The 15,391-nt window shown below is 42.8% G+C and overlaps 1 protein-coding gene across 3 annotated transcripts; it reads right to left on the bottom strand.

The window, feature by feature from the left end:
* Nucleotides 1-1,130: 1,130 nt before the first annotated feature.
* Nucleotides 1,131-15,230, bottom strand: PLIN2 (perilipin 2). Of its 3 annotated transcripts, XM_061425207.1 has the most exons (9): nucleotides 15,075-15,179; nucleotides 14,060-14,114; nucleotides 13,772-13,967; nucleotides 12,017-12,099; nucleotides 10,935-11,220; nucleotides 9,798-9,979; nucleotides 8,523-8,657; nucleotides 6,989-7,279; nucleotides 1,131-1,527 (listed from the first exon to the last, which is right to left on the bottom strand). In XM_061425207.1, the coding sequence occupies exons 2-9, from the start codon at nucleotides 14,087-14,089 to the stop codon at nucleotides 1,387-1,389; spliced, it is 1,344 nt and encodes a 447-aa protein (XP_061281191.1). In that variant the 5' UTR covers nucleotides 14,090-14,114; nucleotides 15,075-15,179; the 3' UTR covers nucleotides 1,131-1,386. The 3 variants fall into 3 exon arrangements, with proteins under 3 accessions (XP_061281191.1, XP_061281188.1, XP_061281190.1); XM_061425204.1 differs by lacking the exon at nucleotides 1,131-1,527 and having other exon boundaries at nucleotides 6,431-7,279; nucleotides 15,075-15,230; XM_061425206.1 differs by lacking the exon at nucleotides 1,131-1,527 and having other exon boundaries at nucleotides 6,431-7,279; nucleotides 14,896-15,121.
* Between the last annotated feature and the right edge of the window lie 161 nt (nucleotides 15,231-15,391).

The following is a 15,391-nucleotide window of genomic DNA, read 5'->3' as shown; positions in this document are numbered from 1 at the left end:
CAGATCTAGTCCCTTAAATCTATTTCTCACTTCCACTGTATAATCATAAAGGATTTGATTTAGGTCATACCTGACTGGTCTAGTGGTTTTCCCTACTTTCTTCAATTTAAGTCTGAATTTGGCAATAAGGAGTTCATGGTCTGAGCCACAGTCAGCTCCTGGTCTTGTTTTTGCTGACTGTATAGAGCTTCTCCATCTTTGGTTGCTGGGAATAGGAATACTTTTATGAGAGACTTTTCCCCTCATTTACTATTTGTTTACCTAGGAGCGAAGACATAAAGAAGGATAAATTCTTGATTCTTTCATTTTATTTACCAGTTTCCAAGATAATGAGTTGGTTTGCTATCATCCCCCAAAAGTGACCAATTAGGTTATTAGGTTTTGTGTGTGTGTGTGTGTATATAATGATATCTTTGAATCCCATCAAATGTGAACACCATCAAATATTTAATCTACTGCAATTATTCTTATTGAAGTTCAGATTGTTCCATCTTTAGTCAATGGGAACTTCTTCAAATCAGCTTCTTTTCTACCTGAAATAGCAAGAAGTTCAAGGCTCATTTTGTGCATTTCCTGCCCCAGACCTGGAATCAGCCATTTCTCCAAGACACACTGCTTTCTCTTAATGGGAAAAGGTATTTCAGAATTACAATCTAGACAGTAGGGATGTTCCTCAATGGGCTAACCATTGTTTGTACAATTTTCTTAACTAATACTTATGTAATGCTGTTCTGTGCCAGGCATTGCTCTAAGATTTTCCAAATGTTTATGCTTCATAATAAACCTACAATTATCCTTACTATTATCCTTATAGATGAGGAACTTGAGGTACAGAAAAACTAAGTTTAAGGTCATATAGCTAATAAGTGACAGGGCCAAGATTAGAACCCAGAGTCTGAGCCTTTACCCATCATGATATGCTTCCTCTCATTTGACCTGTTTTTAGTCATATGCCTACCCCCAGGCCAGGGGGAAACAAAAAAATCCTTGACTAACAGACACACTGAGACAACCCCTTCTCCCCCTACCAAAAGACATAAAGATGCTGTTACCAGATGCAACAGGAATGAATCCGAGAAGGAAAAGAAAACAGTTCAATATATCAGTTTGGAAAAAAAAAACAACACTGATTCAAGAGCCCATTTTTTATTATAGGCATTTTTATGATTAAACTTTGAAGAATTATATAAAATAATATATAATGCAGAACTAGAATCTGTTACAAAAGATTGGGTCAATCAGGGTTTCATTACAATTAAGACCAAGTAGTCAAAAAAAGAGATTAACCCCTAACAATTAATCCCTAAAGCCACAGGAATGAACACAAGCAAACATGAAGTTTAGTGTGACACAAACTGCATATTCAGCAAATGGAGATTTTTCTTGTTAGTTATTCAACATTTTGCCCTGAGAAGGCTCAGGGCCATTAGCATGAGAATGATTTGGTCCATCCTCCTCTTCCAAAGCTATAATATCTGGAATTTCATCAGTCTCAGATGTGAAGTCTGTGATACTGAAATCAAGTGCCTGTAAAAAAAAAAAATCTTGGATATTAAACCAAACACTAAAGAAATGAGCTGTCAATTCCAGCTGAGCTCTTAGAAACACAAATTAATACATGAACTTTACTTTCTCGGTGGCTATGCTTTCTTGAAGATGTTTATAGTCTTATCCCCACAATTCATTCATATTATAACTAAGAAACGTCTCTTTAAGAGGCAACCAACTAGTGGTAGAACATATGAAATGAAAGCTTTTGAAATTACAAGCTATGAAGCATTTCTGTTTATTCATCTATTATTCTCTTAAGAACAATAATACTCCACTTTTCCATGTTCTGATTTCCAATACTATAAACAGTTTGGAAAATGTCTAGGAACTGAAGAAGCAAAAGGTTTTGAATAGTTGAAACAGCCATCACAAAACCCTAGCTCTTGTCTACATAAGCCTTTTAGGGATAAGAAGTTTGATTAACTCTTACTTTACATACAATTATGATAAGCAAAGTAGTATTTCTTAACTAACAGATGACTAGAAGCAGAAAAGGTATAATAAGTTGCTGCTGCTGCTGCTAAGTCACTTCAGTCGTGTCCGACCCCATAGACGGCAGCCCACCAGGCTCCCCTGTCCCTGGGATTCTCCAGGCAAGAACACTGGAGTGGGTGTATAATAAGTTACTAAAGGCTAAATCTTGATAGCAGAAGAAAAAAAACTAGCTGATTACCTAATGGAGACAAAATAACTAACAACAACAACCACCAAAAAACAGATGGAAGGGAGAATGAGGAGTTAGCACCTAATAGGTACAACCTTTATGCTTGGGATAATGATATAGCTCTAGAAATGGGTAGTGGTGATGGCTGCAGAACACTGCAAATGTACTCAATACCAATGAACTGTATACTTTAAAATAGCTAAGATGACCATCTAACTTGATGGTACGTATGCATGTGTGCTAAGTCACTTCGGTTGTGTCTGACTCTGTGCAACCCAATAGACCCTTTAGCCCACCAGGGTCCTCTGTCCATGGAATTCTGCAGGCAAGAATACTGGAGTGGGTTGTTGTGCCCTCTTCCAGGGGATCTTCCGGACCCAGCAATTGAACTCAAGTCTCTTATGTCTTGTGTATTGGCGGGCAGGTTCTTTACCACTAGCACCACCTGGGAAGGCCTATGTTATGTATATTTTGCCACAATATTTTTTAAAATAGTTTTTAAAAATACATGAAGAGAGAATCTTTTTTTTTATTGGGTCTCTTACCTGCCTGACTGTGGCCCCTACTGCACTTTTCCCTAAAAACCCAGGTGCTCAGAGGACAGTCCAGACTGAGGTATAAAGACTTCCACTATTTATTCCTGAGGCTGTCTGGGGAGATCAAACTACACTCCAGATCTTCATGAATTTTCACTTCGCAAAGATTATACCCAACCTGACACCCACAAAAGCCAACAACACTGATACACCGATGACAACACTGATAAATTGATGCAGGGCAGCAGCCAGGCAAGTCAACAATTGCAATTTTATTCTTTTTAGGTTAAAAGATGTACCTTGCTCACCTCTCTCTTCCAATCTATTCCTATTAAATGTATATTTTAATTTCCACTATCAGTAGTTTTAATAAATGTAGAATAGAACAGGAAGCTACAACACAAGAAAATAGAGAGGGATTTTTTGAGTCCTAAGCAAGCAGTTTTCTCCTATCAGAGGCTAGATTGCTAGAATAGAAAAAACAAGCACTTTGACATCAGTAACACATTGGACTAAATCCCTACTCTGCCACTTGTCTCTTTTCAACCTCAGTTTTCTCACCAGTCAAGTGAGGAAAATTCCTAATTGATTGTGTTGCCAAGTGAGGAGTAAGTAAAGATTGCATGGGCCTAGCTTGTAAAAGGTACTCAATAAAGAATAGCTTTAATTCTCTTTAGTTTCTTAAATACCACCCTGTCACACACATAAACCTCCAAAGTCACCTACAGATCAGGAACTACTGGCCTAAGGTAGAGTTCTTTGCAGAAGATTGGAGATTTCACACTTGTGGGTTAGGAAAAAAGCCTCCACCACCACCAAGAACAGGGGCTCTAGTCCATGAGATGTTTTGGGAGAACCATATGAATAATTCACTTTCCATATATCTAGAATGAGTCAGAGTATCTAATTTTCATTATTTTTGACCATCACCAAAACCTATTTGGTGGGCTTGGGAAAGAAAAGGGTGGGGCAGTAAAGAGGCAGCCATAGTCTATCAAGTTTATTTGGTGAGTTTAATTGAAAATGTGGTGGTTGGGACTGCCCTGGTGGTCCAGTGGCCAAGACACTGTGCTTCCAATGCAGGGGGCTCAGGTTTGATTCCTAGTCAGGGAACTAAGATCCCACATGACACATGGAGCGCCCCCCATTTTTTTTTTAATTAAAAAAAAAAAGAATGTAGTGATTGTGCTTGACCACCTTCATAGGGTTTTCAGAAATGTGGCACAAGAGAAATCACTTTGCAGACTTAAAAAATAAATTTCTTTTCACCGACATAAAAAACTATAGTTTGGAAGGAGTATGAGGAGACTCTTGCCCATCTGGCATTCAGAGGCCAAACTCAGAATAATATGCTTACTATAAAACAAATGAGATAATAACAGTCCCTCCCTGCAAAGACATTCAAGAAATCCAAGTGCCTGTGCCAGGGTTCCAGGGAGTTACATCATTTTTGCAGGTTGTTCACCATACAACCATAAGAGGGCACCACTCACTTATAAACCTCCTTGATTTCTATATTTACTAAGATAATTTTCCAGAAGGTGGCACTGTAGGTGGGGCTACTACAGAAATAAAAACAGCATCTGGAGGAGTTTTACTTGCCGGTAAACGTGTATGTACATGCAGTGCTCATAAACATGACACAGAGTCAGGAAAACAGACTGATTTTAAAATAGAAAATAATTGTGGCTCAGATGTAAAGAGTCTGCCTGCAATGCAGGAGACCCAGGTTTGACCCCTGGGTAGGGAAGGTCCCCTGAAGAAGGAAATGGCAACCCACTCCAGTATTCTTGTCTGGAGAATTCCATGGATGGAGGAGCCTCCGTGGGTCACAAGGAGTCAGACATGACTGCGTGACTAACACACACGCCTGTGTTTCCTTGACATCAGTCTTAGTATTACTTTCTTTGATCTGTCTCCTTAGGCAATGACAACAAAAGCAAAAGTAAACAAATGGGACCAAATCAAACTAAAAAGCTTTTGCATAGTGAAGGAAACTTTCAACAAAATTAAAAAGCAACCTGTTGAATGGGAGAAGATACTGGGTTTGCCAAAACGTTCATTCGGGTTTTTCTTTACCATCTAGGCTTAGACAGTTTTTTCCCCCTCAAAATAATTGTCCTCCTTGGGGGAAAGTCTGTTAAACTAAAACTGCTAGTTTATCCAACAATAAAGCAAGGACACCATGCATTTTGAGACATGTAGACAACAAAATGACACGCATGTAGGCACAAACTTGAGACACAAAGTCAGACAGACAAAACCATGACAGTGTGCTCGTGGTAAAAGCAAAGTCAGTGGTGTTCTTCCAGGAGCTAAGAGAAGTCTGCTTTATATTCTGTCTTGCTCACTTAGAACAGCTTTGAGATCTGTCTCCTTTTCATAGGCAATTCAGTAGGTGCTATTACTCTTACGAAGGGGAACCAGAAAGTATAGTTCAGTATAAGGAAGCCTGTGTACAGCTGTAGTATATGAACTTTCCAATATATGAACTTTCCGACCAATCACAATCAGCCATAAAATACCACCCTTGAAGTTCCCAGGCAAATGATAGCAGGGTCCTGTACAATTTGGACTAAAAAAGAAAAAAAAATTTTAAGAGGAAGAGTCTCTAGAAAAGCCACTCACTAGGGACAGGAAGGCGAGAGCATGGATAGGCTCCACCCTGGAAGCCCATCAATCATGACAGTCCCCTTTTCCAGAAACCAGAAGCTCCTTCACTTCAAGTATCTCAGGGAGTCCTTCCAACTGAGCTCACGTTTACTGACTCCTGGAGTTACCTCAGGGGAAAAAAATTAGTTCTCTAACTTAGTAAGGTTTGATAGCTCATTCACGTAAGTGCATGTAAAGCTGTATGCTGCTTCCTTGTCTTCATGGGGAGACGAGGGTGAAGCAGGGTAAAAAAAGGAGACAAATTTTGACTTAGACTTCGGTTCTACTGAAGGGCAGGGCAGGCCTTCAGTATTTAGCTCTATTTCACAAGTTCTAAGATTGGCTTTTTTTGAAAAGGTTTGGCATACTGCAGCTTTGTTATGAGGAGGTCTATATTTCCTACATAATCAACCCACACTAAGGGGATTAGAAGCCTGAACACCCTAGGCAGGAGGTAATAGGAACTCCTTTCTACAGGGGGTTCAAAGTCTTCCTTTTTCTAATTATCTTCATGGGGTCTTCTAAAGGTACCTCACCCACCAAGGTTAGTGCCTTTCTACCAAAGTGACAACATGGTACATTAAGTCCAGCTAGGACTGGACACTGAACAATCTCATTCCATACATGTGAGATGGCCCCTTAGCAAGAAATGACGCTACTTTTACATGAGACTGATGCAAACAGTCACTCATGTGCTTCCTCTCGGCTGATTTCTTTTCAGCAAAGCAGTCAGGTACTTATGTACTTATGTACCTCCTTCTACTGGTTTAAAAACATGCTTTCAGGGGTCCAGTAAACAGTCATTAAATGAAAGGAACCACCACCACCCCCTAATACCATTCTTAAAGGAACATTAGCTTTTGTTATCAAACATTCCATTTTTAACATCACTCTTCCAATGTTTATACCAACTGGCCCCTGCCCCCAGGCCATTTGAATTCATATGTATTAAAAACCCTGTCAAGGAGGCAAAGCAGTTCCAAGAAAGCCACACAAAAAGCACATGTAACACACAGCATAAAACCGATCTATTCTGCAGTGAATTTTATTGAATTCAAAGGAGGCACTTCTTTATGAAAAGATAAAAAATACAGGGTACACAAGCATGCATTGTGAGACAAACCAGAGTTGAGGCCTGCTCAGAGCAGACCCCAATTCATACAACAGCCTACATGAAGGTGTTTTTATTCAGTACAGACAGACAGCAACAGTAAGTAGCAAAAGCATGAGGCCATAAACACCCTGAAACATGTGCGAGTTCTGGACAGGCTCTGACCACTCTGTTATTCTTTTTTTTCCAGCCAGGTTAAGTAACAGAACTTATGCACTAATGCAGAAACTTCATAGCTCTTTATGCCAGTTGGAAATGACTGAAGTGGAGACTTTTGCCTCATTAGCTGCCTGCCTACTTCAGACCTGTCTAGCAGGTGTCAGCTCAAGAGGAGCTGTCATCTGGCTGGCTGCCCTCTGCATTGCTGACAGGGACGGGTTTAGGGTGTTTTCTACTCCACCTGCCAGGCCTCCTGGTTGTACCTGGGGCCTGAGCACTCTCAGACTCGGTCACCTGGGGATAAAAGGGACCTACCAGCCAGTTGAGGGGTGTGTTGTTAACAAGATAATCCATCACATCATCTAAAGACTCCTTCATTTTCTGCAGCTGCCCCTTGCTGGAAGCGAGGAGGCCATCAGACACTTCTTTAAAGGAGGCAGCATTGCGAAACACAGAGTAGATGTCACCAGCCATCACCCCCAAGTGGTTGGCCCGATCTTGAATGTTCTGTGGTAACCCCTGGATGTTGGACAGGAGGGTGTGGCACGTGGTCTGGAGCTGCTGAGTCAGGTTCCGGGCAATAGCAAGAGTACGTGACTCAACGTGCTGAAAGTAAGACAAGTTTAAGAATGAGCAGTGGATTCAACATGTGTGACTTAGTTCACGTACATTCAGCTGGGATATGTCCACCACACATGTGGATTCTTTAGCTTTTTAAAATTCTCACAACATCCCTGAGCGTGGCAGTATTCTTTCACATCTCATAGGCAGAACATAGAGCTTCCCAGGTAGCTCTGGTAAAGAATCTGCCTGCAATGCAGGAGACTCTGGTTCAGTTCCTGGGTGGGGAAGATCCCCTGGAGAAGGGATAGGCTACCCACTCTAGTATTCTTGGGCTTCCCTTGTGGTTCAGACGGTAAAGAATCCGCCAGCAATGCAGGAGACCTGGGTCCAATCCCTGGGTTGGAAAGATCCTCTGGAGGACGGCATGGCAACTCCAGTATTCTTGCCTGGAGAATGCCCATGGACAGAGGAGCCTGGTGGGCTACAGTCCATGGGGTCGCAGAGTTGGACACGACTGAGTGACTAGGTACACCACAGGTAGAACATAAGCTATGCCCCAGATAACAGCTGGGAAATGGCTGAGTTGGGACTTGAACTACTGCCTGAGGCTTCGAAGTTCATGGTCTTAAGCAGAAGAAACGTAACAGGGGAGACCAGACAGAAGGAAAATACCCTCCACATTAGTAGGACAACTGGAATGTTCTTTCTTCAAGTGAGATATGATGTAAACAAATGATTAATGTTACTTTCAAGGGCAAGTGTGTATTAGCTTTTGGAAGATAAAGAACCACTTTCTAGGACTACAATATGATATTTCTTCTGTCTGGAACATTCACCCCTTTAATGCCCTTTCACCTAGTTTATTCACCCCTTAGGTCTCAACTGACCACTCATCTCTTCCAGCAAACCATCTGATTCACCCATCCTCACTCCAAGGTTGAGTCAGTACCCTTCCTACAAAGCATTTTCATAGCAACTCTATTTATACTATCAAAAAAACCCACTATGCAGTAAAGATACCTGTATTCACTTAGCTTGTACCTTTTATGAGGGAAATGCCTGTTTCTCAGGTAGTTGTGTCCTGATTGGGGCAATATACCTATCTGTAAGTTGTTAAAGTTACTGCACAGTTTTGCTTCTATCACATAACAAGCAACGTGTGTATCCTGTATTGTTCAACTTTTGCTAGAGAAGAATATTCTAAGAAGAATAATAAGAACGCTGAGGTGCCTGGTAAGAATTTCGACACACTCTGTAGTGGATGACCCTGTCCCACATGTCTCACCTCAGCACAGTGGGATTCATCTGTATCATCGTAGCCGATGCTTCTCTTCCACTCCAGCCAGGACAGATAGAGCTTATCCTGAGCATCCTGAATTTTCTGGTTGGCATTATGCACATTCTTCCTGGCAAGTTCAATCTAGAACATGTTGGAAGAAGACAAAGAACCAACTATTAATAGATATTCATATTAGCCTGTTCTCAGGTCTATGATGTAAACCAGCCATCATCAATACTTACAGAAGTTCTTGGTATTTAAGGAGATATCTCTGATAGCATTGTGGCTATCTCTGATAGCGTATCAGAGATAGCACTGTTCTGTTCTGCCCTGTGTAAGTTGCTCAATCATGTCGGATTATTTGGACCCGGTGGACTGTAGCCTGCTAGGTTCCTCTGTCCATGGGATTCTTCAGGCAAGAATACTAGAGTGGGTTGCCATTCCCTACTCTGGGGGATACTCCCAAACCAGGGATTGAACCTGGGTCTCCTGCATTACAAACAGATTCTTTTCCATCTGAGCCACCAGAGAAGCCCAAGAGCATTGTTACTTGTTATCATTATGTATAAGTCAGCCAAGCAGCCATAGGACTTAACTGCCTCTTATTTATTAAACCACTATCTCCAATTTCCCTCCGGTTTAACACAGGTACGGCAACTGAAATTTAACATGTGTGTAATACACAATTATGAAAGAGAAAGGAACTTAAACTTCCTCTTCCCTGTTGCCAGCCACCTACTTCCCCTTCCAAGAGTAAACTGGTTTCTAATGGCTGAACAATGCATACTGTTCTGTAACTTGGCAATCCTTCAAGGCTACTCAGTAGTCTTTTGTGATGTGTCAATGTAATCAGTCTATTAGTTAATGTGCATTGTTTATACTCTTTTGCAACTCTGAATGAATATACATTTCTAGGAGAAAAGCTGCTCCAGGCACAGGTGTGTCTCTAACTTTCCTCTTTCCCTTAAATCCTCCAGAAGTAAAAAAACACAAGTATACCTCTCCTCTACACCATCACCCACAGAATCTAGCTTTGCAAACGCCACCAGACAGGAAAGGAAATCAGTAATCTGACCACTCAGCGTAAGATTAACACCGCTTCATGTATTCAGCTAATTATATACTTCCTTTTCTGTGAGTTTTCTATGTGCTCTTGGCCCATTTTTCTACTGGATTGTTCATAATGTAAGATTAAAATTCTTGGATTTTATGATTACGTTTATCCTAACCCTGGAGATAAATGAACTCACTTCCGCTACCTTTGAATGAAGTTGTACTCACCAGGTTGAAGGCGGAATGGAGCTGAGAAATGGTCTCCTGGCCTTTTCGCTTAGCTTCTTCAACCCTACAAAGGGCCTGCTGGTAGGCCCGTGAGCGCAGCTTGGTGGACAGAGATCCCAGTCTAACATAGTAACTCGGCTTCTGAACCATATCGAATCCTTCCACTTTTTTGGCTTCTTTTTCTGAAGTTATAAAAAAGGGGGGGAAAAAAGGAAGCCTTAGGGATCACAGCTCTAAGTGCTCTAAGTAACAAGGCTTAAACTCTTAACTTGGATCTTGTCTTTGTTGATTCCACCCACCCATCTGGTAATTATGCACCCCTTTGCCCAAGATGGCTCCTATCTGCTACTGGGCTTAGCAACCCAGAACACATCACTGTGACACGTCATTGACACAGGTCTCTTCCCACCAGAGTGTCTTCCCTGGCACACAGTAAGCACTGAATATTTAATAATCCCATATAGTAGCCCACAAAGGGCAATTCATTTGTAGAAAGTATTTCCTTAGGTTAATTTCTCTGGAAGTTTCAAAAATTACTATGTACAAAAGAATCCGCCTGCAATCCAAGAGACCCGGGTTTGATCCGTGGGTTGGGAAGATCCCCTGGAGAAGGGAAGGGCAACCCACTCCAGTATTCTTGCCTGGAGAATCCCATCGACAAAGGAGCCTAATGGGCTACAGCCCATGGGGTCACAAAGCATTGGACACAACTGAGTAACTGAGAACCCACACATGCGGACAGCGGGTGTGGGATGGGGGAATGGAGACTGACTGTCAACAGGCATGAAAGATCATGAGCTTTACTCTTTGGGGGTGACAGAACTTTTACCTTTGGGGGTGATAAAAATATTCTACAACTGGATTGTGGTGAGGCTCATGCAACCAAACATGTAGGAGGAAAACAGGTTGAATTTTTTTGGTATATAAAGTATATCTCAATGAAGCTATTTAGAAAAATTGCTTTAAGATATAAAACACTGGAAGAAGTTCCTTGGTGGCCTAGTAGTCAGGGTTCTGGACTTACACTGCCATGGCCCGGGTTCAATTCTTGGTCAGGGAACTGAAATCCCATAAGCAGCATGGCGTGGCAAAAAAGGAAAGAAACAACACATTATTTCAAGGCAAAAATCCAGTTACCTAGTTCATCCTTGGTAAGAGGGAGGTACTGGTCTACCAGCAGCTCTGATTTGGTGAGTGCATTTTCTACTCCACTGCTCATCAGCTGCATCACCCGACTTCGTAGGACTGTGTTAATGCTGCCACTGACCACAGACTTGGTCTTCTCCACACTACCAGTCACAGCTCCCTTGGTCCTGTCCACCACCCCCGTGATTGTGCTGGCCACAGAATCCTTGGCCCCGGTCACAGTAGTCGTCACAGCATCTTTTGCCCCAGTCATAGCCCCTTTGGCATTGGCCACAACCTATGGGGAAAAAAAGCAGGCCATCTGGCTGGTGAGAAACATGGGCACAGATACCTATAGAAAGGTCTTCACTAAGGCAGCACAGCTGAAGAGTTAAAGGATGAATCTGGCCCTTTTACTTTCTAGTTGTGGGTCTTGGACAAGTAACTGAGAGTGGATGAGCCTCAATTCCCTTAACAGGTATAAATGCCCTACCTGCCACCACTCAAAAGGTTGTCGGGAGACCAAAAGCGGGAACTGGATAAAAAACTTGTCGAGGTTTTTTCTTTGTTTTAAACTAGATGAACCTGTAGTGAGGCACAAGTGGAACTCTAGAGAAAAATGGCATTTTCCACCGAGATGCTTCTACTGAGCCCCTCATACATGCCTGTAAGCAGAGACAGAGGTACCAGGCACACTACCCCAGGCCGACACACAGAAGTACCAGTTCTCCATTCTACTGGCTGTGCTCTCAGATACCAAGTAAGAAAAGCTTCTATTCACCACCTCTGCATTTATCCAATACCACACAGGACTCAGTGATTTAAGGAAGCAATTTCACCTGCAGAGATGAAGCCACAAATTTAACAGAGATTAGACTAAAGTCTGGCCCAAAGGTGGATAGCTCATCTCTGCTTCTTAAGACAACCTAACAACAGTTCAGGAAGTACGAGAGTGGTCATTACTCTTTCAAAAATATATTCAAGGTTGGAACAAATAAGTACTGCCTGTTTGTGGCCTGCAACAATCTGTATTAAACAGATAAAACTTAAAAAATGTGAGGTGGCAAGCCTCAGCACTCTTGTCCCAAGCTCACCTGGTTTGTTGGCTGATTCAGAATAGGCAGCTTCTCCTCAATCCTGTCTAGCCCCTTACAGGCATAGGTATTGGCAACAGCAACTAGAAGAATCACAAGTGGTGAAAATGTTAACAGTCTGGTAAGAGTGAACACATAACTTGAACCTTTATTCTTACTGTGGAAAAACAGCAAAAAATATTTATTTTAGTTTACCACACAATGCTTTGTCTGGTTTCTCAAGTTCAGAAAAGAGATCCTTGCCAGGTTTCCAGCAGCTTCCTTCTACTGACAGGGAAATAAGGATGTGTGTGTGTGGTGGGGGTGGGGGAGCAGCAAGCTGAGGCAGTGACAAGCCAAGAAGGTAGGTGGCCAGGAAGCCTCTTCCTCATCAGTTGTCCCCTAAGTTAAGAGAAGCCAGGCTTCGCCCGAATCCTCATTCAGGGAATGAGGTATCTAAAAACCCTCAGAATTAGCATTTCCATGCTAGTCTAATTTCTACCTACACTTAATTCAGTAAGTGGCAGTATATTTGGGGTTATCACCAGGAAACTGTGCTAACAGCACCCTGGATCTCCCTAACAAGACCCAGATTTTAGTCCAAGCTCCCCCACCAACTCCCAACATTTGGGGAGTAGCAGAGTTGGAAAGCTACTAAAAGGCTCCCCATGATCCTAAAAGTCCATGATGTAAAAATTTGACAGAATGATTTAATCCCTTATTCCAAAACAGATAATAAATGTTGAGAAACTGAAAATTCCACTCCTAAGTATATATATGAAAGAACATATGTCCACACAAAAACCTGTGTACAAGTGTTCGCATTAGCATTCATTGCTCATGATAGGCAAAAGTTAGAAGCAACCCGAACATCAACTGATACATGAAAATGATATATCCACACAACAGAATATTAAATTATTCCATATTAAAAAGAAATGAAATACTGACATGATGCTACAATTTGAATGAAATTTGGAAACATTATGCTAAGTGAAAACTAGCCAGTCACAAAAGACCACGTGTTTTATGATTCCATTTATATTACATGTCCAGGATATGCAAATCTATAGAGAAAATAGATTAGTAGTTGCCTAAGGTTGGGGAAGGGGGCGGGGGTGGTGGAGTGATTGAGAATAAGGTTTCTTTTTTTTAAAAATATGGTAAAATATACAAAACAAACTTCACCATTTTAACTATTTTTAGGTGTACAATTCACTGGGACTCACAATATTGTTCATTCATAATATTGTGCAACCATTACCGCTCTCATTTCCAGGACTTCTTCCTCATCCCAAACAGAAAGTGGTATGAAGTTTCTTTCTGGAGAGATGACAGTGTTCTAAGATTGATCACGGTGATGCCTGAACAACACGGTGAATATACTAAAAGCCACTGAATGGTACACTTTAAGTGGGCAATTTGTATAGTGATTTCTTTTTAAAGCAGTTCATGTATACTGTGTAGTCCCAAGGAAGACAGTTATTTCAGTTTACTCACTGATTCCCTGTTTGATCTCACTTGCCAACAGAGAAACATCTCTGGGGAATTTCTTTTAATATCATATTTGCCATTGCTCTGAAGCAGGCCTTCTATAACAATGAGCATCACCTGGCAGTTCTCAGAAAAGGCAGTTATGTGTCTCAGGAAAGGCTGAGGATTCCCTAACTGATGAAAGCTCAGGCCGTAAGGCTAGCCTTCATTATTCAAACCAGCTTTGCGCTCACTCTCAATGACTATATGGGACTAAATTTTGAGGCCAAAATGAAAACTCACTTTGTGGCTCTAACTTTTGGATGATTGGCAGCGCGCTGGTCACAGCCACAGAAGTGATGGTCTTCATGCCCTTCTCTGCCATCTCACATAGAGACTTCAAGTAAGGATACTGATCCTTTGTACTGATGTAAGCCGAGGAGACCAGATCATACGTGGAGCTCACCAAGGGGAGGTTGGCCACCCTGGTCACCACACTCTGCAACCAAGAGGGAGGGAGGAGTTAATGTCTACAAAACAGGGCTGGTGGGGAAAGGAATCAAGAATCATCCGTCTATTTATAAATCATACCAGTTGTGGTTCAACTGCAACAGATGCCATCTTTCTTGCTGGAGAAAGAAGAAATCTGCAGAAGAGAAGCTTATTTCAAAACACTGTGACAAGATTCCCAGATTAATTCTCCAACCCCAGGTTTCAAGTGAGCAAAATTCAAGATACAGTCAGTGGAGTCTGCACTGCTCCCACCCTCTGACTCTCAGAGGTCTCCCCTGGGCAGACAAGTCCTAAAAGAAGGCTTCAGAGCTCATGGGTACAATATACCAACTTGAAGTGTTCAATTCAATGCTTTCCCCACCGGGACATTAGAGACACCTTTTGAAGAAAAAGATCTATCCACAAAAATGCTAACCAGGTAACATCCATGTAAAAACTAGAGAGATATTTCAAGAAGAAGATATCTTGGGCAGTCAGGCCGATCAAGATGGAGCACTTTGGGATGGGGGTGGGGGAAGTCAAACTTTTCTTGTCAAAGAACCGAAACTAGTTCAAGGGACATTAAGCACAGAGGGTAAGGAGGTGCTCCGAGGATTGAGAAACTTTTCAGGGAGTTTTAAAATGTCACTTTAGTGTCCCCAACGGCCCACACCTACACAGAACAGCCTCACTGGTAAGCAGCAGGGCTGGGAAGGCAAGAACCAACCCCTTCGGAGCCACTCTGCGGCCGAGGGTCCCAATTTTACAAGAAATGAGAACCACGCCGAAGGCGGAACAGTTATCAATAGCCCGTCCGCGTACCCCACAAAATTCAGCTTTAAGACGATTTTTTCACGCGTTTCCTTTTAACTAATGTCCTCTGGGGTCGATTGGAAACTGCTAGCCCCAACCCAACCAAGGAGCTACAAACGCACCAAGGCAGCGAGCAGAAAAGCAAGCCTCGATCAAGAACAAAAGCGAGGGTGGAAACGCAGGCCCCAGACACCGCCCCTTCCCAGCAGCCGGGGCCCCGAAACCGCCGCGAGGCCGCGAGCGTCCGGCCCGAAGCCCGCGTTGGCCGAGCCACAGGGACCGCAGAGGGGCGCGCACCCACCAGCCAGCAGACGCCCAAGCGCGAAGATCCGGTGAGTCTGTGAGGCGTTCACAGCTCACCGACCGGCGCGCCGGAATATATACCCGCCCCGCCCCTGTCCGCCCCCGTGCCACGTGACCCCCGGCCTTCTGCCCGGGCGTAGGGGGCGGCCCTGCCTGGATCAAGAGTGCTGGGGATCCCCGTGCAAATATGCGGCGGGTGCCCACGCTGGCTTTGTAGTTTCGCAAACGGAAGTGGGGCCCCGGTGGCTCAGCATTAAAGAATCTGCGTGTAATTCAGAAGATGAGGGTTCAATCCCTGGGTCGGGAAGATGCCCT

This window comes from Bos javanicus, chromosome 8 (assembly GCF_032452875.1).
Source record: "Bos javanicus breed banteng chromosome 8, ARS-OSU_banteng_1.0, whole genome shotgun sequence".
In the NCBI taxonomy this organism is placed as follows: Eukaryota; Metazoa; Chordata; class Mammalia; order Artiodactyla; family Bovidae; genus Bos; species Bos javanicus.
This window is presented reverse-complemented; position numbering and strand designations above follow the sequence as displayed.